This window comes from Podarcis pityusensis, assembly GCF_964106645.2.
Source record: "Podarcis pityusensis genome assembly, chromosome: 10".
Taxonomy (NCBI): domain Eukaryota; kingdom Metazoa; phylum Chordata; class Lepidosauria; order Squamata; family Lacertidae; genus Podarcis; species Podarcis pityusensis.
Window position 1 is genome coordinate 50,519,928 of NC_138035.1, and position 23,782 is coordinate 50,543,709.

Below are 23,782 nucleotides of genomic sequence, written 5' to 3' on the forward strand. Positions count from 1 at the left end.
TATGGCCTTATCTGGGTTATACCAGATTGTATATCATGCATGTGTGATGATGTCATCATTTCATACCAACATTCCGAGTCCTTTATAGGTCTGCCCTGAGGGGCACAGTGGTGTTCCATATAGACTGCAGTTGTGCAGATCATGAGATCAATTAGTAAATTATTTGCATACTTGCTTTTAATTGCATAGATATATGTTTCTGTGATATCACAATTATATGTTGCTTGATCTGTGGAAAGCTAATAATATATATACCTCATTTACTGGTTTCACAAACCATCAATAAATTGAACCCTATACTTGTTTCCTTTAAACTGCCTAGAAGCAATTATAAGCTGAGTTGAATAAGTGACTTGAAATGAAAATAATACAACACTTGAAATGTTAGTTTGTTGGAACTCATTAGAAGTTCCTTAACTCAAACTGAAATATAAATTTGGTTACGAACTGCAAGTTATTTTCATATAAACTATAAATCTTGGTAACACAACAATAAAACTTATGGCTGTGAAGAGATTAAATTATAAGAGAAGTTTTTAAGCAGCTATTATGCTGCAATTTGCTTAATGACGACTGAGAGCATTTACAAATACAACCACGATCCGTGTTTACAATGATTACTGAAAAGGAAGAGCAGTTCCATTTGAGAGTACCGAATGCCTTTGACCTTATGTTTTGCAGAATGCATCAAAGTGGCATTTGCAAAAATGTTACATAAATATACTTCTTCCTCATCAACATATTAAAGTGAATGATGTCAAACCAGATGCACAGTTCTTCATAGTTGAGAACAGGAACAGTTGCAGAGGTGGCCTTTTAGCTTGGTCCCAAGCTTGTTGCTATGCTACAGAAAAGCTGCAAAAGTCAGCATGTTTTCTTGTGAAATCCTGAACATAGAATCTTTGTTAAATCTAGTAGCATTATTAATGGAAAGCAAAGAGGGTGGTTTTTCATACTTCCATTTTTTTTTATGAAACCCAAACCTTTAATTTTTTTTTTAAAAAACCAATGTTTCCTAATTTCATTTTTTCTTCCCAAGCCCAAATGCAGCTGGGAGCAGCTGTTTATAGCATCCAATTATAACGGGACCTGTTTCTTTCTTTGTCTTGTTAACACACCTGCTCTCTTTGCCCCCATACCTATTAATCAAGCTGTTCTGGAACCCAGATGCCGTCTTGTTCACTGCCACAGCCAGCTTTAATGCAAGTTTAGGTCTCTAAGGGCTTCTGTCTGGTACTTGCCAAATGAAGGAACACCCTATAAATCTGCACACAATAGGGAAGGTGAGAGCTGTAGAAACCAGCTGTCCCCCAGTGAGACAAATAATAATAATTATAAGTGGGAGAGTAGAGCTTTGAGCAAAGCAGACAATTTTTTTAAAAAGCAGATTTTCCATGTGGGCACTTGCATAAATCGTGGAGAACAGGAATGAAAAGGGCAAGAATAATACGCTTTGGCCAGTGCAATGATACACTTTTAAGATACAGGACTGAGACATTGTTTAGATTAGTAACTGTTGAATGGATTCTTTAAAAATGGTATTGTTGACCTGCAAGGGAGTAATAATTCTCACAATTTACATATGTGTGTGTGTTTGTGTGGAGAGAGAGCCTTTAGCACAAACTGCTGAACTTATGGTTGGTGTTTTTGAATGAGTACTTTTACTCAGCAGCCACCCGGATTCTTAGAATCAGTTTGTTTTGCATGGGAGCCCCTTGGTTGTGGGGCTGCATACAAAAGTATGATAAGTTCTTCAGTTCTTTGGTTAAGATATTGTTACACAGACTGCTTTCATTTGTTAGAAGTGGGATTTTTATTTTTATTTTTTTGTCCTTTAGAATAAAATTGCAAAGTGACTCTTCAAACTCATATTGAGTGTGTTTGCGCATACAGTTAATGTTAAACAATGCAGCATTTAAACAATATGGCCTCATTATCTCTGACATCTCTTAATGTCTGTTTTAAATGCCAACAAAGATCACTAGTTGCCTGGTAATTTATTCTGAGTTTCTGGCAAATGTGCTCATCTGACACTTCAAATGCTACTTCACATTCTGCTGCTATAAAACCCCTTACTAATTTGATTATGGTTTCATGTTAATTTAAAAATGGTGTGTGTGTGTGTCATCTCAAGCATTGTAATCCAATGATCATGATGGTGACACATTCCTGTTAATCAGCAGCAGCCCATTTGGGTGTCCCTACTGTTTACAAGTAAGGCAGGATAGTGGCAAGACTGGGACTACATATCCACACTAGTGGAGCTGCTGAAGTTTGTACTTCCTAAATATCACAACAGATGGGCTTTTGGACATGTATGCAAGAAAAACAAGTCACTGTGATCTACTTAAGCTGTAGGATGCTCCAAAGATTCCCTCAGATACCGGTACCCTTTTGTGTAGAAATGTGTCATAACACATAAAACGTAAAATCTGACACTATCATCAGAAAATAGGAAGGTATAATGGAGGTCCATCTGGACTGAGATGAGAGATAGCACAAAGTTGGAATAGATATTGCTCTGGGGCTGCTGTCTAAGGCTGTGAAGGCAGGAGAAACCCAGTGGAGCTGTAGGCAGATAAAATCTGTGGCCATTTGTTTACTTACTATACTTTACATCCTGCCATTCCTCTGGGGAGCTCAATGTGGAATACAGGGTTTGAATACCCATCCTTTTATCCTTACATCCCTATATGCAAGCCTGAGAAAATCAGTAACTGCATACTCCTCAACCATCCTACTTTGAGTGGGACATCCTGGAATGTCCTGGGTGGTTTTTTTGGTCCAGTGGTCTGGCACGAGTCAGCTGGTTTGCACCAGAGCACTGGACCAAAAGACACTTGTTTTTGGTCTTACACTTTGGCACAAATCAGCTGGCTCCACGAGAGCTTAGGACCAAAAAATTATGAGTGTCTCAATCGATCAATGGGATGTTGGAAGGTATGTGACTGGCCAAAAGTCACCCAACAAACTTCATGGCTGAGGGGGGAATTTGAACCCTGGCCTCTCAAGTCCTAGTTAAAAACTGTAACCCCCACAACACACACTGGCTCTCTGAGGATAAATTTGTTTTGAATATTTTTTGTACATGTGTGGATTCAGTCTAAAGTACTTTGAACATACGTACATTCCAGATTTTGTTAGATTCCAACTCACATCAGCCTTAGCCAACATGGCGAATAGTCAGGAATGATGGGAGTTGTAGTCCAACAATATCTGAAGGCCAGAGATTCTCCATTCCTGGTATAAATATATAGAATTTTGTCTGAATTCAATAGCGCTAAGCTAAGAAAGCATGATGAGACAATAAACAATGGTTTGACCTCGATGGAGAGATCATATTTAAACAGGATTTTTTCTTATACATAAACATTTGGTTAGCTAATTTTTTTTTGTCTTTACCATTCATTCACATGTAAAGTCTTTGTATTGTTTGTGTTCATAACCCCAATGACATGTCAGATGAAAATAGAAGATAGCTAATTAGCTTGCAAATTGATGTTAAAATGATAGGAATTTGTTTGTTTAAAAAGCAGTGAATTTACATGGCTTTCATCAGTATTGGTCTTTAATTAATGGGATTTCAGGAAATCAGTATCTGCATAACGATATTACAAGCATGTTGAGGTTAGGATTGCACTGACAAGATAAGAAGCAGAGTCTCATAAAGTGATCACCAGGGGAAAATATATTGTCAGTAACAGTAATTACAGCAGGTAATTGTGTCATTTGCTCTGTTTCAGTCCACTGAGCAATAAACCTACCAGCTGCAACATGATTTCTCCCCTTTGATCTTCAGGGTTTTAGAAAATCTCACACAGCTTAGTAATGAAGATAAATGCTAAGAACATCTGACATTGTATAGATAGGTAGATCTCAAATTAATTGGATTGATTCCTTGGAAAAACGACTTTCCTCTTAGATATGTATTTTTATTCATGCTTTTCATCTCTTAATCAATGTGTATGTTTATTAATAAAATATTGCTTATTGTTTTGGCCAGTGATTTTGTTGAAATGTCATATTAAATAATACCTGGACTGAGAAGAATTAATTTCAGGAAAATTAATTTGGGATCTGATTTAGCCAAAGTTACATACATATTTAATTACTTATATCTACCTACATACATATTTAATTACTTATATCTACCTACATATTAAAAACATTGTGATAGTGTAGGATTTAGGGGCCTACTGGCTTTCTGGAAGATTGATTGCAGATATCCATGGCTCATCAGGTCTTCAAAGTATCAAACAGGTCTTGCTACAGGTTGCTAGTGAGGCCTACACAATAATTAATGGAAACTTGCAGAATATTCTGGGAATGGAAACTAAAGCTTATAAACAGGTGTCGAAGATTACACCCAAACTCTTAACGGACGGTGCTGGCACTAATTGCGCCCCTGCAAGAGATGGGAGTTGCCCCCCCAATCCCATATCATCCTGACCCAGCCAAAGGACCTCTGTCTTCGAAGGATTTAACTTCAACTGGCTCCCACGTAACCATATGGCCACAGCTTCCAAACATCTGATCAGTGTGTCTGGGGCCGAGTCAGGATGGCCGTCCATCAACAGATAGAGTTGGGTGTCATCAGCATACTGATGGCAGCCCAACCCAAAACTCCAGACAAGCTGGGCGAGGGGGCGCATAAAGATGTTGAAAAGCATCGGGGAGAGTATCACACCCTGCGGCACTCTACACACCAAGGAGTGGCGCGACGACAGCCCCCCCCCAAGTGCCACCCTCTGTCCCCTGAAATTTATCTGAGAGATAGTCAGTAAACCTGATTTAGAAATAATTTGTGGAAATAGCTTGCTTGCTCTTAATGAACATATATGCAAATCCAAACCTGCAAATTATTGCAAATGTCTTGCAGTTTTATTTCTTTGAAGTGTTGTTATAAAAGTGTAATTCAATGACCACCAAAGCCAGTATTGCTTTGCCAAAGTCAATGTAATGGACACTGAATCAATTTGTAAAAAACTTTAAATCCTAAAATACCGATTCTCCAAAGCAATGCAAACCTAAAATGAAAAACACACTTAATGCTGCTGATGTTTTTGATTTATGGTCTTTTAAAACATCTATGAAGGTAACAGAAAGTGCATGGCATAATATCTGCAAAATCAAATTAATTCTGGTTTTATTCTTACTTCTCGCTTGAATAGCCAGTGGTTGGTTTTAGGTGTGATTTTTTTCTGATTCGTCACCTAAGCCATGCACAGCATTCTGCCTGCTCCCTTGGAAGAAAAATGGAATGTAAAAATAATCAATGAAGAAGAGCAAATATATCATTTTGTGTATTTAGGCCTTGGTTACAGATGAGTATGAGTTCCTTAAAGCAGTTCTTCTCAAGCAAAATATTGATCTGCACATATGTTTATGGAAAACTGAAAAGGAATGATACCACTCCTCGACTTTCAAAGGAGTACTTGCCAAAGGTTGCCACTGTTGTACTCTGCAGCTTGTTCCTCTATTAACTATGTAATTGATACAGTTACTGGACTGACAATAATTCTGAGACTAAGGAATTAGATAAATGTGAAAAATAAATATTCTCACACTTCCGCCTTCCTTTTTGAATAAAATTAGATTCATTTTATAAAAATGCCAGAATGTTGCATTACTTTAGGTTCAACCTCTTTATTGCAATAATACCTCCCCGTTTGTGGAATGTTCTCTCCAGGGAGGTTCGCCTGGCGCCTTCATTATACACCTTTAGGAAACAGGCAGAAATGTTCCTCTTTATCCAGGCCTTTGGCTGATTGACATCCAATGCCCTGTGTTGGGGAGAGTGGGGGTTATTGTGTTGTTTTTGTTTTTATTATGTATTTTGTGTTTTTATATTATGATTTTTTGTTGTAACCGCCCTGAGACTTGCAGGTATAGGGCTGTATACAAATTTAATAAATAAAAATAAAACATTTCATGTGGGTGTTAATATAAACTATGGAACACAGCCCCACAAGCTGTAGTGCACTTATTTGTTTTTGAAAATGTAATCGTTTTAAACTGTTTTTAATATTAACATGGTGTTTTAATTGTTGTAACCTGTCCTAGGACCTTAGAGTAAGGGCAGGCAATAAATTGTAATAATAACAATTGCAGCAGCAATAACAACAGCTGCTAACTTTGATGACTTTAAAACAGGGGTCAGCAAACTTTTTCAGCAGGGGGCCTGTCCACTGTCCCTCAGACCTTGTGGTGGGGCCGGACTATATTTTTTGGGGGGAAAAGGGAACAAATTCCTATGCCCCACAAATAACCCAGAGATGCATTTTAAATAAAAACACACATTCTACTCATGTAAAAACACCAGGCAGGCCCCACAAATAACCCAGAGATGCATTTTAAATAAAAGGACACATTCTACTCATGTAAAAACACGCTGATTCCTGGACTGTCCACGGGCCGGATTGAGAAGGCAATTGGACTGGATTCGGCCCCCGGGCCTTAGTTTGCCTATCCATGCTTTAAAAGATTAGGCCAATTTACAGTGTATAGGACTATAAATGCCTTCTGGCCCTGCTGACTATGTTGTATCTCCACTGTTGGAGGCAGTATGCCTCTGAAGAGCAATTACTGGGAACCGCAAGTGGTGAAAGTGCTGTTGCACTCAGGTCTAGCTAGCAAGCCTCCCATTGGCATCTGGTTATCCACTGTGAGAACAAGATGTTGGACTATAAATGACCTTTGCTTTGATCCAGTAGGGTGGTTCTTAAGTTCACAGTCACAGGCAAGGCTTATAGATGCTGAGCAACAGGGAGTTAGCTTGTAAAGGTAACCTTTCCACCTGTCAAAAATAGTGGCTGGTTATCTGACCCCAAGGTGAACTCCCCTTTCTACATCTGATTGCCCCTGGGTTCCTTTTGAATTCACCAAAATATGCTTTTGAAATAGAGATACGGTCCTGTGTTCCTTAGAGAGGCAATAGCAAAGAGCCTCTTTACTGAGAGTTCCTGATTAGTTCTGAAAAAAGAAAGAAAATAAATGTGCTTTAGAGGCAACTGAGTATAGGCAGGCTTGAAGCAGGAAAAGGGTTTACCTAAAGCAGTGGTGAGTAACCTCTGTCTCACAGGACAAATTTGGCCTGCCTGGCCTCTCCATTGGGCCTGCCATTTGTTGGCGAGATATGTTCAGGGGGTGCAAGATTGGATATCTGTATGCTAAGCTCTTGGTCCAGTAAATTTCAGGATCAGATCTTACCAATATATACAATCTTTGTTTGGAAATAATGTCCTTGGTCACCTGAACAGCTTTCTCAGAAGCGATGTGGAAAGCACATTAGGTGCATCATTCAAAGTGCATGCTGCGAAGCAAATGCAGAGTGCAGTTTGTATTAGACATTTAATGGAAACACAACCACTTCATTAACTCTGCGGCATTATTATGTGCTCTATATCATTATGCAATCCAAATAGGCTGTCAACAAGCATGACGTTTTAAGCAGCTTTAATTTAAATGTGATCTTTGTTTTAAATTTAGACAATGCCTTCAGGAATCCATATGATCACTCAGTGATAAAGCTAATTATTTCTTCATGTAAGCATCGAAATATACCTATATGTGGCAGAAATTTAAATCAGCCCTTTGCTCGTTGTCCCCATCTATCCCTGAATAAGCAATACCTTAAGTGTGACTCTGTTAGGAACATGATATATTGTACTAATATACTAGTAAAAGCACCGTGCACCCAATAATTTTGGCCTGGAAAAACAATGTTGGCTATTTTTGTGGCAATAAAGCTATTGCATCTGACTGTCTACTCAACCTGAAATCTTTAAGAAAGCATCTTTCTCCTGAGAATTCCATTACAGCAGTATAGTAAAAAATGGATGGGCTCCCTTCCCAGAGCACTGCAGCATTAAAAAAAATAAGAGTGTCTTCTCTCTTTCCCCTCTCTGTTGCATTATTTAGCTGTTAGAGTGGTTGCTTCGATGGTGGTGTATATTTTGAGGAAAATTCCATTTTAAAAGCTGTGAATGCCTAACCCTTTTTATGCCAAGGCTGAGAATCACTGAAAAACCATATTATTTCTTAGGAGCAAATAAACCATACTTGATCTTCTCGAAAGCTGTAGTTCATAGAAAACAATTTAGGTGCAAGTTCTATTTCTATGCATGTAACTAAAGGTCAAGCTAGATGTGTGCATTAGTTCCCAGCCCCTGTGTTTAGCCCAAATCAATAACAAGGAAGTAATGTTTTGTCCAGTCACGTTGGAAGAATTTCAGTTAGTTCAAGGATGTGGACAAGGTACATAGATAGGTGCAGGGAGACACTTGCATTCCCGACCCATAGCCCTGGTAAATTGTCCAGGCACATAGTACTGAAAGCTGGCCAAGTTATTTAGCCATCCAAGGCAGGGAATCACTTTGTCTAATGGTAGGGCCAGCTCTGTCTGCTTATCTAAAAAAAGCTTTACCAGTTTAATTAATGCACATTTGGCAGTTAGATGCATGGCAGCAAGGAGAATGTAAAAGCTGGAAGTGAGTAGTTTTGATTGCTTCAAGACACAGTCCTATGCATTCTTACCAAGAAGAACATGGATAGGCTTTGGCCACTCCAGCATAACCCTGTGAATGCTGGCTTAGAAGGAAGCCCCCTGCAATATTCAATGGCTGTTACTCCCAAGCAAGATGTCAGCCTCCCTCCCAGATAAATAAGTTTAGAATTGCAGCCCACTAGGAAGCAAGTGTAAATTAACTAAGTGGGACTTACTTATAAGTAAGCATATGCCAAATAGTTTTGCAATCTTCTCATTTATTGATAAGATCCCTCCTGTCCCTGTAAAATGCATCCTGTTCGTCCCAGACAACCATCAAGGCTTCTCAGGTTGTTATTTAAGCTAGTGAATGGTTGTTGGGGCATGGCAGCCCAGTGGTGAATGGAAGTCACCTTAAATCTCACACTATTTGCTCTCCTAAGCAAGCCATAAAGACAAAAACAAGTACAGTAAAAGGTAGGGGAGGAGAGTCATTAGTCTTTAATCCACCACATCTCATTTTCATTCACCCCCCCCCCCCTTCTGAGGTTTGTAGCGGAGATGGAGGACAACATTTCAATGCAGAGTGACAGGAATGAAAATGCCTTTAACAAAATTAATAGCCTTTCCCTTTTACCTTGGACACCCCAGTGAACCACCTGCACTCCTTGCCTCATTTCCAGTTTTACTTCTTTACTTACAATGTGTTTTTTCAGGCAGGAAATCCCATAATCGAAGCGCATCCATAAAAAGGTTCTGTGTCTGATACTCACCAAACAAGTCTGATGTAAAGGGAGACTAGATAACAGAGCCTGGGAAGACAACCTTATAGGTTAGGGAAGTTCATACGGGCAAAGGTGCCCCTTTGAATAACCTCTAAATTTGGGCAAAGGGGGTCCTTTTAAGATTATGATCATTGTGAGCAGAAGCTTATAGATTTGGCTTTTCCTGAGTTGCCATGGTCCAGTAATGCTATAGGATTACAGCTCCCCAGGCACCAGGGGGTGGAAGAGAACAGCTGAGAATTGAATCAGCTGAGCTTAAAATATGATTGAATTTCAAAGCTGCCATTTCTAGCTCAAGGCCTTTGCCTTGCAATAAATATATTAAAGACCACCTTTATTCAATGATTTTCACCCCACAATCAACCTTACAATGAATCAATCTATGCAAGAAATACATTTTTTGGACACTACTATAAAAATACAGGATGGACACATAGACACCACCTTATACCGTAAACCAACTGACCGACAAACATATCTACATGCCTCTAGCTACCATCCCAAACATACCAAACAGTCCATTGTATATAGCCAGGCACTACGTTACAGCCGCATCTGTTCCAATTCTACAGAGAGAGACTCTCACCTAAGAGATCTACAGCAAACCTTCTCAGAACTAAAATACCCAGCAGATGAAGTTAGACAACAGATCAACAGAGCCAGACTGATACCCAGAGAGAACTTGCTGCAAGACAGACCCAAAAAAGAAAATAACAGAACTCCACTAGTCATCACATACAGCTCCCAAGTTAAAACAGTTCAACGCATCATCAGAGATCTACAACCTCTCCTGGACAATGACAGTTCTCTTTCTCAAGCTCTGGGAGGAAGACCTTTCATTGCCTACAGACAGCCACCCAATCTTAAACAACTCCTAACCCACAATAATACTACAACCAGACTTAACACGGACACTGGCACCAGAGCCTGCAATAAACCCAGATGCCAACTTTGCTGCCACATACACCCGGACAACACCATTACTGGCCCCAACAACATCACACATACCATCTCGGGACTATTTAATTGCTCATCGTCTAACATTGTGTATGCCATCAAATGCCAACAGTGTCCTTCAGCTCTCTATATTGGACAAACAGGCCAAACCTTACGCCAAAGAATAAACGGACATAAATCTGACATCAAGAATCACAAAACAGAGAAACCAGTAGGAGAACACTTCAATCTCCCAGGACATTCTATACAAGATCTCAAAGTAGCTGTTTTACTACAAAGGAATTTCAGAAATAGACTGGAAAGAGAAGCTGCTGAATTACAACTCATTACCAAACTTAAAACAATGGAGAAACCTGGTCTGAACAGAGACATCGGATTCTTATCTCATTATACATGACTAAGCCATTTCTCACCTTCTCACCCCTTGCCTTTTCCTGTAAGACCTATTACAGTCATTAAGAGTCGTCAACAGGCTCATCTCAGCTATCTGCCAATCTCCGATTCCCACCACCCTTCTAAGTAATACCCCTCCCCACCTTCTCAATATATAGAAGGATCTGGTAACTTCTGTTTCAGTGTATCTGAAGAAGTGTGCATGCACACGAAAGCTTATACCAAGAACTAACTTAGTTGGTCTTTAAGGTGCTACAGGAAGGAATTTTTTTATTTCGACTATGGCAGACCAACACGGCTACCCATCTGTAATTAAACTGTGTACTTCAGGAATCAAAAACAGAAGTTCTTTAATATAGTTTGCTAAAGACTAAATAAAGGCTTGCAAGACCAAATGTTCTGACCATATCATTATGATCTGAAGCAGATGAAATGAAGCAGTTGCACAATGACCCATTTCAGACAACCTTTTCTAATTTTCCGAACTATTATTTGGACCACTGAGAACTTACTGTGTGAGAACTTACTTTCCCTGCCTCCTCCTCTGGAAGATTTCTAGCTTCGTTTTCTTGTTGGTTATAACCATAGTTTCCTGTGATATCAAAATCAGCCAAAACTATGTAACTAGGATTGCCTCAAAACCATGGTTTGCAAAACCAACCCATACATAATTTCAAGTTATGTGTTGGGGGAATCATCTCAGCTGAGCCACTCAGTGCTACAAAGTCGTGAACCACAACCCAAAAAGAGGTGCTACTTCCATACTGCAAATTTATGAGATATTTGCATATGTTATACAGTTTTAACTATTAATCAAAGCCAGTTTCAAACTTGCATCCTTCAGATCATTCTTTTCATATCTATCAAACAGCCAAGGAGCCTCTGGTACATTTGTCATATAATCCTTGCACATTGTAGACAATTTGGGGGCACATTTCCAGGTCCATAGATCACAAAAAGTGGTTGCCACTAAAAAACAAAGTGCGAGACTGGCTTCATTATTATCAGATAATGGAGGCATACAATTTGGACAAGAAAATTGGCTTCCAGGTGGAAAAATCAAAATTAGAAACAGAATTGTTAGAACCCAAAACTAAGATTTTGTCAAAGATCATAGAATCATAGAATCATAGAGTTGGAAGAGACCACAAGGGCCATCGAGTCCAACCCCCTGCCAAGCAGGAAACACTATCAGAGCACTCCTGACATATGGTTGTCAAGCCTCTGCTTAAAGACCTCCAAAGAAGGAGACTCCACCACACTCCTTGGCAGCAAATTCCACTGTCGAACAGCTCTTACTGTCAGGAAGTTCTTCCTAATGTTTAGGTGGAATCTTCTTTCTTGCAGTTTGGATCCATTGCTCCGTGTCCGCTTCTCTGGAGCAGCAGAAAACAACCTTTCTCCCTCCTCTATGTATAACTTGCTGTTGAAATGGAACACTCAGGATGAAACGGTGAAATCTGCTATGATTAAATGGGCACAAGATGTTGGACATGACATAATGTTTGCTGACTGGGAACAGTTGTGGACCACAGGTATGAAATTCACGGCATGTAATGCCTTAAGAGAGAATATTATGAAAATGATATACAGGTGGTACATAACCCCAGTCAAGCTTGCAAAAATCTACCATTTGCCCGACAACAAATGTTGGAAATGTAAAGAAACTGAAGGTACATTCTTTCACCTTTGGTGGACGTGCCCAAGGATTAAGGTTTTCTGGGAGATAATTTATAATGAATTAAAAAAGGTATTTAAATATACCTTCTTGAAGAAACCAGAGGCCTTCCTCCTGGGCATAGTCGGCCAATCGGTGTTAAAGAAGGACAGAACTTTCTTTATGTATGCTACAACAGCAGCAAGAATACTTATTGCAAAGCATTGGAAGACACAAGATCTACCCACACTGGAGGAATGGCAGATGAAAATGATGGACTACATGGAATTGGCGGAAATGACTGGCAGAATCCGAGACCAGGGAGAAGAGTCGGTGGAAGAAGATTGGAAGAAATTTAAAGACTACTTACAGAAATATTGTAAAATTAATGAATGTTAGAATGATGTCAGATTGAAGTTAAGTGGTTTCCAGCTGTAATGGTATAAAAGAATATGGAAAAATTGGTTTTTTTAATACGTTAAAATTTAATGTTATAATATATCAAGATTAAAGATCAGGATTAAAAAGGAGGGAAAGGAATTGCTGGACTAACAAATTGAATTGGAATACAAAAGAGGGTGGTATGAGGAGGTCCGGGAAACAAGTAAATGTAAGAGAAGTGATGAAAAGATGGAATTGTTTTTAACTGTTTTTTCTTTTTTTGTATTTTGTATTTTTCCTTTTTATTGTTAATTTTCTTATTAATGTAATCTTTTTCTTTTCTTTGAAACTTTAATAAATATCATTTTTTTAAAAAAAGTGGTTGCCAGAGGCTTTATTGGACTTCGATTTTCCCTGCAGTGTATATCCTAGTACACACTCCATACCCTGTGGCAGCACACTGCGGGAAAAGACCAATAGCAGTAGGCAAGCTGTCTTTTAATGAAGTTTGTCTGGTATAACTGATCTTTTCTTTCAAGTACCTCTGATAAGCTTCAGAGGAACTCCAGGGTTCCCTGAAACACAGTTTGAAATCTACCAATCCAAAGCATCAAAAGAGGCTGATGTGATGTATCTCAGGTATCTGAAATTATATTTCTAAAAAGAAAAGGTGTCTAGCTAGCACCTAGGCAGTAACCTGAAGTTCAGATGGGCGTGCAGTCCTAAACTGGTTAGCCTTGCTTAAAGGACTAGCTCCACAAAATTACTGCTTTATTCCCATAAGCTTAGAAAATGAGTGACTATAGTTCAAGAGACCCGGGGAAGGTTCCAGAAGAATTAGTGTTAAATTCAGGAGTTCTTGACTTCAATCTCTGTTGTTAAATGGGACAGAAATAAGGAAGTATGGTAGCAATAAGCAGAGTGAGCATAGAACTATGGACATTTTGATGGACAATAGTCTGAGAAATGTTTGTTGAACAATTGTTCAGTGATGCTTAGAGGGTCAAATTCAGACCTGAGGAGGCTCAGGTGCAAATCCCAGCTCAGCCACAAAGTTTCTTGGATGATTTTGGGCCTCCCACTCTTTCTGGGCCTAATCAACCTCACAGGGTTGTTGTGAGAGTAAAATGGGTAACTTGTATTGAACTCTTTGAAGAAAAGGCATGGTAAAACACTTAGTAAAAATAAAATAAAATGCTGGTTTAATTCTATGCATCAGTTGTGGTATGAAACTTTAAATTATATTGATCTTCTCACAAAAGAGCAAAACATTTATTTCTGCCATTTTAGAATTGTATGTGAGAGGGGAAGCACAATTATTAAGATTGTGGTGTACTTCTGTTCTTTTTATTACATTGATTTGTGGAGACAATGATGGCAAAACTCCCACTGATTTAATAGTTTTGGACTGTACTTTGTTTTGAATGATCATAAGAGAGTTACCGTATTTTTCGCCCCATAGGACGCACCGGCCCATAGGACGCACCTAGTTTTTTTGGGGGGGAATAAAGGAATTTCCCCCCCTTTATTTCCCCCCCCCCAAACCAGGTTGGGGAATCCAAACCAAGTTGGGGAACAGCGGGATGGCGGCGCTGCGCCTCCCCGCTGTCCCCCGAGCTTGTGGGGCTGCCTGATGTCTGCCCAAAGCGCGGGGCGCTCTGCTTCAGTGCTCCCCGCGCTCCGTGCAGCAGGCTGCTATCCGCAGCCTAGGGAGCCCTGCGGGAACTCCCTCAGGGCTCCCCAGGCTGCGGATGTGTTCCCGAAGCGCTGGGCGCTCTGCTTTCAGTGCGCCCCACACTCCAGGAAGCAGGCTGCTATCCGCAGCCTAGGGAGCCCTGCGGGAACATTGCTTTCCCCCCTGATTGGACTCAAGACAGCTTACAGATAAAAATAAGGACTGCTAGAAACAATTAGGGAAACAAACAACATTTAAAACAATTAAACGTTGATAGAAATAAAACGATATACATACATAAAATCTATTAAAATCATACCGGTAATTAAAATAAAAACAGCACAGCACCATCCCTTTCATTAAAAGCAGCCAGTTCCCAAAAACGTATTGGGATTCCCACTGTTTCAACACCCAAGCTTTGAAACAAAATATCAATTTTATTTCTTACAAAGCTTTTTGAGTAAATAAGCATGAACCACTCCTACAACTTTCAGCTTCTTAGCATCAGAAATATAGTCATTGTTGCTGTTCTAAATAGCATTGTTTCACCTTCTAGAACACGATGAATGTCTCACAAACCAACACAGCTGTGATGAAAATGCACTCTGCTTCAATACCGTGGGAGGACATAACTGTGTTTGCAAGCCAGGTTTTACTGGAAATGGCACTGTATGCAAAGGTAAGGTATCAGAACAAAACCGCAATTGTTTATTGTCTTGCTGGATTTTACCTTTTCATTGATAAATGCTAAAGCTGCCTTTGTACCTGGAAGACGAATAATTCAGGCCCAACAACTTTAAGCAGAACCAATAGAAACCTAGTCAATTCATTTTAGCATGCACTCTACTTATAAATAATATGCTGTTTCACACCAGACAAAGCAGTGATTTCATGTTTACCACCAAATGCAGTGGAGAATTGTGAGCAATTACAACTCCTGGGAATATGCATTGATGCAAAACATTCAGTGATAAATGCACTGCCAGTATGTTGTGTCAATATCTGCTTTGTGTTTCATATAAGTGTTTGTATTTCATATAATCATAGCATTTGTAGAATTGGGAGGGACTGTGAGGATCATCTAGCCCAAGCCCCTGCGAAGCAGGAATATTTTGCCCAACGTGGGGCTTGAACCCACAACCCTGAGATTTAGAGACTCGTGTTCCACCATCTGAGCTATCCCAGAATGTTGGAGAGGTTGTGGTGGACAGGCTCTGGGTCAGCCTCCTGTTCATCCAGCAACCAGTGAGAGCTGGGGAGACTAACAGCCAGGGGGCAGGGAGTTAAAGTTGGAAGCTTACAGTTTAATGGCCAGATAGGGCATTGACTCTCAGTGAGGATTATTTGTTAAGCTAGGTGGGCGTTAGCTGCCATTGTGGGCAGTTGGGGGTTTGGGCTATTTGAGTGGGGTTAGCTACTCAAGGCAACACAGTTGACGGATGAGTGAGTGTTGCTGGATAGGAACATAGATAGCCATTCTAAATGGGAAAAATCTACCTGAGATTTGGTTTGGGAAATGGTTCTGTTTAACAATTATCTGCAAAGGGTGTGTATCTTAAACTAGGTTTTGTGCATCCTTTGTGAAACAATAAACCCTCATAGGGTGAAATTAAATAAACCCTTAGTTTTGTTCCAGAAGTCCCTCCTTATACTTTGAACTTCTAGGTGGGGAGTGAATAGACATTGAGCCATCTTTAAAGAGTTGCAAGGTATTAAACTTATGTACAGTGGTACCTCGGGTTACATACGCTTCAGGTTACATACACTTCAGGTTACAGACTCCGCTAACCCAGAAATATTGCTTCAGGTTAAGAACTTTGCTTCAGGATGAGAACAGAAATTGTGCTCCGGCGGTGCGGCAGCAGCAGGAGGCCCCATTAGCTAAAGTGGTCTTCAGGTTAAGATCGGTTTCAGGTTAAGTACGGACCTCCGGAATGAATTAAGTACTTAACCCGAGGTACCACTGTAATCTTAAATTCTATTAGTTATTTCTAGACCCCTCCTGTGTGAATAGCAGAAAGAGTTTTATCCATCAGCACACCCACAAAATCAGTTATGTTGCCCAGCCCCCATCTTCAGGTATGGCATCTGTCACAGAGGCAAACAAACTTGGTTATCGGCTGAGTTTTAGAAACTTCCAAAGTCTGTAATTGAAGGCCTTTGCTTCCTGCCAAGGGAGTGACAGTCATTAGCTGAATAAGCATTCATGCAACATTTAAAAACACACCAAACATAGACAGAGCCATTTGTATGGCCCTGGCTCCCTCCCTTCTAGCAGGATGTCAATTTTCTTGAGAAAATCGCAGCAAATGACCACCCCCCCCCAAATGTTTTTGAGGCTTAAAATGTCAAAGCACCATTGAATGAAGGCTGTGCATCCATGGAAAAGGGCCTACCATAGCACTCCTGCAAAGTTCAAAGAAGACCTCAGGCTGATGTAATTAAGCCCATCAGATTTATCACTGGCAATGTGACAAACATCACATTAGACGCTTCCTAACTTTTTAAGATCATGGATCAAAACATGATGGGCTGGAAGGCTACAGTGTCTAATACATGAGCAAATGAGGCTCAAAATCCTTCCTAGTCAGGCATGTAGAAAAAAGTACCTTTGCCCTTGGACTCAGTACAATTGAAGGCTACCACATTAACTTAAAACATTCACAGTGTGTTAATTTAAGATATTTACAGTGCTTTCATTTTTTGGTATTTGCAGTTCATGTCTACTCTCAGGTAAGTGGGTATAAGATTGTTTCCTTAATATTTTGTTTTTTACAATAGTATTGTGGGATCCTTTCCCACAATACTATTACTAATACTGAGAGCCAGTGTGGTGTAGTGGTTAAGAGTGATAGACTCGTAATCTGGGGAACCGGGTTCGCGTCTCCGCTCCTCCACATGCAGCTGCTTGGTGACCTTGGGCCAGTCACACTTCTCTGAAGTCTCTCAGCCCCACTCACCTCCCAGAGTGTTTGTTGCGGGGGAGGAAGGGAAAGGAGAATGTTAGCCGCTTTGAGACTCCTTCGGGTAGTGATAAAGCAGGATATCAAATCCAAACTCCTCCTCTTCTTCTTCTTCTTCTTCTTCTTTCTTTTTTTTTTTTTATGGTTTCAGCTTTCTGCAAAGATGGTTGTAGAAATGGTGGAGCCTGTATCGCTTCCAATGTCTGTGCCTGCCCACAAGGATTCACAGGCCCAAGCTGTGAAACTGGTGAGAAATCCTCTTGTTGACTTGCAAAGTCAGTCTTACATTCTTACATAAAGTCATACAAAAAAAATACACTTTTTTAACATGTATCTAAAATTAAGTGCAGCTGTGGAAGGATAACTAGATCATTTGCTCCGTGTTTCCTTTCAGTAAATTCTTCTGCATCAAATGTAGTCATGGAATATATTTTTTGCATCACTATTTTTGGTACATAGAATTGTTACTGCGTGTATGTGGGCATTATTTTAGTTTTAATTGTGATTGTTTTCAGTTGTTGCTACAACCTAGAATGGAGTTGCGCAGATCTTGAATTTATGTTTATCTCAGGTTGAAGCAAATAAGCATCTTTCTGCAGCATAGATATATTGAAATATTATCTGAAGCTAGGTAATGACAATATTAGCAATGCAGCGAATCATAAGTACATTATATTGTAGCAGTAAGCCCCGCTGAGTTCATTAGAAATTATTTCTATCTTATGGCTATGATCAAACCAAACTACTTATGTGTGGCTTACAGTGTACTGGGGCAACAAGAGGGAAAGTCTGGGTTTTGAAATTTATGCAAAAAGCTTTCCAATTGTGTAGTTTTTATTTGTATAACCCTGTTTGTCTATGTCCACTTTCACAAGCATACTGCACGTTACATAGATTACAGGACTACTACTGATCCATGAGCAGAAAGCTATATATATGTGTGTGTGTGTGTGTGTGTGTGATTTGCATTCCATCTCTGATTGAAAAATGAAAATAGAAATTTAGCATTTTGGCTAAAATCTGAAAATTGCCTTGCGTTCTGTCAGAACTGCCTCCCATGATCTTACTTTGATTACAGATGGGTAGCCGTGTTGGTCTGCCATAGTCGAAGTAAAAAAATTCCTTCCTGTAGCACCTTAAAGACCAACTAAGTTAGTTCTTGGTATAAGCTTTCGTGTGCATGCACACTTCTTCAGATATCTGAAGAAGTGTGCATGCACACGAAAGCTTATACCAAGAACTAACTTAGTTGGTCTTTAAGGTGCTACAGGAAGGAATTTTTTTACTTACTTTGATTGTCATTCTAATGCCAAGGAATGTATTCAAATTTCAGTGAAGTCCAATCTTTGTTGTGAACTATCTTACCTGATCAGTCATAAGCTAAACAGTATTTGTACAAAACATCTGGAAGGAAGATGCTATAAAGAGATACAGGATAATCAAGCCATAGTTCTATCAAAAAGATTTTCAAACAGCTGTCAGGTCTGTGTGTGATGTTATCAAGCTCTAAACAGCAATGGTCCACCTGAGAAGTGAAAAATAATCCTGTTGTTCTTAGGTAGAAACTGCCATTGTAGTAACAGTTTCATCTAGAAAGAATACACATTTCTCTGCAAATGGATGGGGCTATTTTCAAACATTACTTGAGGGCAAATAATGCATATAGGTTTGTTTTGCTTTGGGTGGTATCCAGTGGTGTCACTCAGCTGATGGTAAGGCTTCTAAGGATCTCAAGGTGGTGTATATGGTTCTCTTCCTTCTTATTTAATCCCCCACAACAACCCTGTGAGGTAGGTTAGATTGTGAGGCAGTGACTAGTCCAAGGTCCAAGGTCACCCGGTGAGCTTCATGACCAATAATACATCATTTCTCTGTTTTATAACTTCATTTGCATACCTGAGGTTTGGAAGGTTTAAATTCAGCTCAGGTTAGAGGCTTGCCCAGGTAATTGCTATAGATTAGATCTCTCTAGAGTTACGTGTCACATTCTGTGGAAGCTAAACATTTTGCATGTGTGACTGCTGCTCTTCACTGCAACTTTAAATTAATTTGTTCAGGTGCACTGGCCATGATAATAGAACGATTTAGATTATGACTGTTCCTAGGGGAGGCTTGCATAAAATCCTTTTAATTCCAGTACTCATGGTTTCTTAGAAAAATAGTTTTACTACTACTCAGAATATAATTTATTGTCAAAGCTGCCACAAAGCTTGTTAAGTGTGCTGATACTGCTAAAGCTGCTGGAGTATTTAGCACTTCAGATTTACTGCTGTGTTCAGATAACAGTAGTCACAATGAACCCATACCCAGTTGATCTGTAAGATTGCTAACTGGATTTGGTCTGAGCAATTATATAGGACTCCAGGTGACCCTAACCAAATTCTAATCAAGAAAGTTTGCCCACGTTTTCCCTCAACTCTCAGGAGAGAAGTAACGCTTCATTTTCCCTTCTCTGGTTTCTTTTCGTTTCTTCCTTTGCCCATCCTATTGAATGGGTAGCCAGGTAGCAGAAGGACAAGAACTTGTCTCTTTGTGCTTCATCTCTGGCAAGGCAACAAACAGATTCACTCACTAAAGAAGAAGTGAAATCTATGGTTCCCGATAGGTTGCTGATCAGCCCTCAACAAATATGTGGATATATCAGCCTTGTACCTGGCACTGCTCAGGAATTCTTGTTGTTGTTGTTTAGTCGTTTAGTCATGTCCGACTCTTCGTGACACCATAGACCAGAGCACGCCAGGCACTTCTGTCTTCCACTGCCTCCCGCAGTTTGGTCAAACTCATGCTGATAGCTTCGACAACACTATCCAACCATCTCATCCTCTGTCATCCCCTTCTCCTTGTGCCCTCCACCTTTCCCAGCATCAGGGTCTTTTCCAGGGAGTCTTCTCTTCTCATGAGGTGGCCAAAGTATTGGAGCCTCAGCTTCAGGATCTGTCCTTCCAGTGATCACTCAGGGCTGATTTCCTTAAGAATGGATAGGTTTGATCTTCTTGCAGTCCATGGGACTCTCAAGAGTCTCCTCCAGCACCATAATTCAAAAGCATCAATTCTTCGTCGATCAGCCTTCTTTATGGTCCAGCTCTCACTTCCATACATCACTACTGGGAATTCTAAGAAACCCAAAAGTCAGAGCAGTTTTGAAAGGTTCAGCCCACCATCTTGATTCAAAATGGACTCCAATTGTATCCAGTCTTAGACAAAAACCAGCTCTGTGATGTCAGGAACCATTATTTAAAGTTTGGTTATGGCATATTGAGCAAACAACTTTCTGAAGTATACAGTAGATACAATCTAAAGAAAGATAGAATATAACTCAAGGATCTTTTACATTCTGTGTGCATCCTAGCCCTATTTCCATAAATCAATCTTTTGCCCTCCTTTAATTAGTATTCAGGATGAATGTCTGTTTCTACAGATGTAAAGATAAAATAGGTCACCATTAAAGTTTGTACTTTTCGCTAAGTAAGAAGTGTGCCAGGATTTAATAAGTCAGACTGGGGTCAATTTCCTAGCTTCTTTTATGCCATAAAGAAACGCATTGTGGTTCATTTTTTCCTAGCAACTTAAATGTTATACAAAATAGAATTTTCCTGTCAAGTTAATCATGCAGCTCATAAAGCACTTTGAGGAGTGTGAAAGGAAGAAGAAAATTGCTTAGTCTCTGCTCAGACTAAGGTTCTGTTTCTTTTATATGCTGCTTTTATTTTATATTTTAGTCAAGGGATTCCCTGCACTACTACAAGAAAGAGGAATAATAATTGTGTATTTTGATAATTGCCTGCGTATCTCCTTGGAAAAATTAAAGACTTCTTTTACAACAACAACGTTAACATGTTGCTAAACATGTGTCAATAGAAGTTCACAAATATTGTCCTGGTTTGTTAGCTAGCTATTATTTCTTCACTCATTTGCGTTAGGGGGTGTAGAAGGCAAGAAACAGCAAGAGTCTCCACTGTTGCTCATTGAAGAGATTACCTTCTACAAACTCTGCCAAAAAGAATTCTACTTACTAGACAGCCAAGGGGACTGGCCCCAGTGAGCTGGCAAGTTGATTTGCGGGTCTCTGGGTATAGTACCACAAAGGACCAATTTGTGTGACCAAAATGGAAGCTATGTAGAGCAGCAGCCTCTACAAAGAAAATGAATGCGTGTTGCAGCTTGGGTTGTCTCCTGACTTGGCCACTGCAACCTTCTCCTCTCTGTTGTTGTTGTTCAGTCGTTTAGTTGTGTCCGACTCTTCGTGACCCCATGGACCAGAGCACGCCAGGCACTCCTGTCTTCCACTGCCTCCCGCAGTTTGGTCAAACTCATGCTGGTAGCTTCGAGAACACTATCCAACCATCTCATCCTCTGTTGTCCCCTTCTCCTCTCTAGCCTTTTATTATTTCTTTATCACTATTACATCTCCATTCACAACTCTGCTACCCAAAAAAGTTCACCTTCCTTCTTATTACTAAGATGACATGCAGCCCTGTCTTTAATCCCTACACTGGTATCCTCTCTACTCACAGTGTCAGCACAAGCTCTTCATCCTTCAAAGCTTTTCTCCATCCTCTTAACTAAACTTCAGTATGTGGAATTGAAATGAACATAGAATAATTCAGTGCATTCTTATGTACATCTACCCACTGGGTTAAATGAGACATATTCCCAGGTAAGTGTGCATAGGATTGCACCTGATACTTCAAGGTCCTATATTCCTACCCCCTTGCTGTATTGCCTGCTTATATATGGTTCTTATATAGATCTGGTTTTATGTTGTGTTTTATTTTGGGGTTTTTCTTATAATACTTTTTTTTTTCTGGACTCCCTTGGGAGGAAGAGCAATTCACAAATGCAATAAATAAATAAATCCATTGTGTTGAATTCCGAATTGCAAGCTCCAAGGGGTGGCAGGAGTCTGCCTTCGTGTTTATTTTCCGTAAAGCACCCTGAACACTGATTGTGTGCTGCATAAATAACAAAATAATTTGGGGATTTCCTGAATATTTATCTTGCTTTGTTTTTACTAGGAGATCTTTGAAATGGAAAGGTTTAATTCTGTTCACTTCAGGATACAATGTTAATGTATAGAGGAGTGGCCAGGAGAGACTGTTATCACTACCTTATCATATTGAGTTGGTCCCCTTTGCTCTGTCAAGACATGTGAGGAGGTGGGTTGGGGGCAGGGATAGAGGAAGACCTCCCATTCTCTGTCACAAATGTGTGTAACCCTACACAAGGCTAGGGAGAGAGAAGAACAGAACTCTATTATTTCTTATAGCAGTCTTTCATTGCAGAGGTGCTATGCTTGGGTGGACTGGATCAAATCCTTAGTTCTTAAATTTATAGTGTGGCATAAATAAAACATGAAAAGGAAGTTTCAGCAATACATTATAAATATAATTTCTTTCCACATATGAAGAGAATAAAGAATGACCTTCATTACTCACTCCAAGCTCTTTCCTTTATGAATTATGGTCCATTATATTATTATAGGAAATAAAGTGAATAATGACAACAGCCAATTTCCCCCACCCTTTTATTATCCCTTTCCCTGTGTTCATTTTAGAGGTGGCAACAGTGTTCATATTTAGTACAATATACATATGGCCTATTTTTGGCCCAAGCCTGTATTATCACTAAAACATTGTTTTAAATAGATTCACAAAATGTATGCTTTCCCATGGGCACGTGAATCCAGACTAAAAGAAGAATACATTACCCATATAAAAAGAGCAACCTGATGCAATTAATCAGCAACAGGTAAATGCTACTGTTATCAGGCTTAAATCCTGGTCCAGAAAAGAGAAGAAAGTTTGTGAATGCGTATTTCTTTGAAGGATTGCAGCTGTTGCAGATCACATGCATAAGGGACAGAAAGCCGTTCCATACACCTGCCTTCCACTGGGCAGATGGGAAGGTGTATTTCATTGGCCTTGCAAGGCTGGTGCCTATACATCCACGAACTCAAGCACTAGGCATGTGCAACATCATGACAAGGCTAGGAGCTTGGACTACATATATCCAGTTTTTACTTTTCATCCTAAGCCATGGTAAGCTATGTGTGACGGGTCTCACCTCTGTATAATTCCATAATGACCAAGGGTTGTCCTGAGGTTTTTGTGGTTTTGGAAATGTTAATTTAATATATGGGCAGAAATTGATTGATGGATAGTTGTTTGAAAAGGATTTAAGTTAAAGAGTAAATATATGGTAATGACAGCCTTGGCTATGTATACCTGAAGGAGCATCTCCAACCGCATGGTTTAGCCCAGACACAGAGGTTCGGCTTCCACAGCCTTTTGGCATTTCCCTCACTGTGAGAAGTGAGATTATAGGGAACCAGGCAGAGAGCCTTCTCAATAGTGGTGCCCACCCTGTGGAATGCCCTCCCATCGGATGTCAAGGAGATAAACAACTGTGTGGCTTTTAGAATACATCTGAAGGCAGCCCTGTATAAGGAACTTTTTAATGTTTGAAGTCTTACTGTGCTTTTATATT

At 39.8% G+C, this 23,782-nt stretch overlaps 1 protein-coding gene across 2 annotated transcripts in view; it reads left to right on the forward strand.

Annotated features, from left to right (window-relative positions):
- The window catches only part of NELL2 (neural EGFL like 2), a 108,664-nt gene that overhangs the window by 60,626 nt on the left and 24,256 nt on the right, over positions 1–23,782 (forward strand). For both annotated transcript variants that reach the window (XM_081022335.1, XM_081022334.1), the window contains exons 14-15: positions 14,890–15,012; positions 17,448–17,543. In XM_081022335.1, the coding sequence (XP_080878461.1) occupies positions 14,890–15,012; positions 17,448–17,543 (219 nt within the window). The remainder of the gene's footprint in view (positions 1–14,889; positions 15,013–17,447; positions 17,544–23,782) is intronic.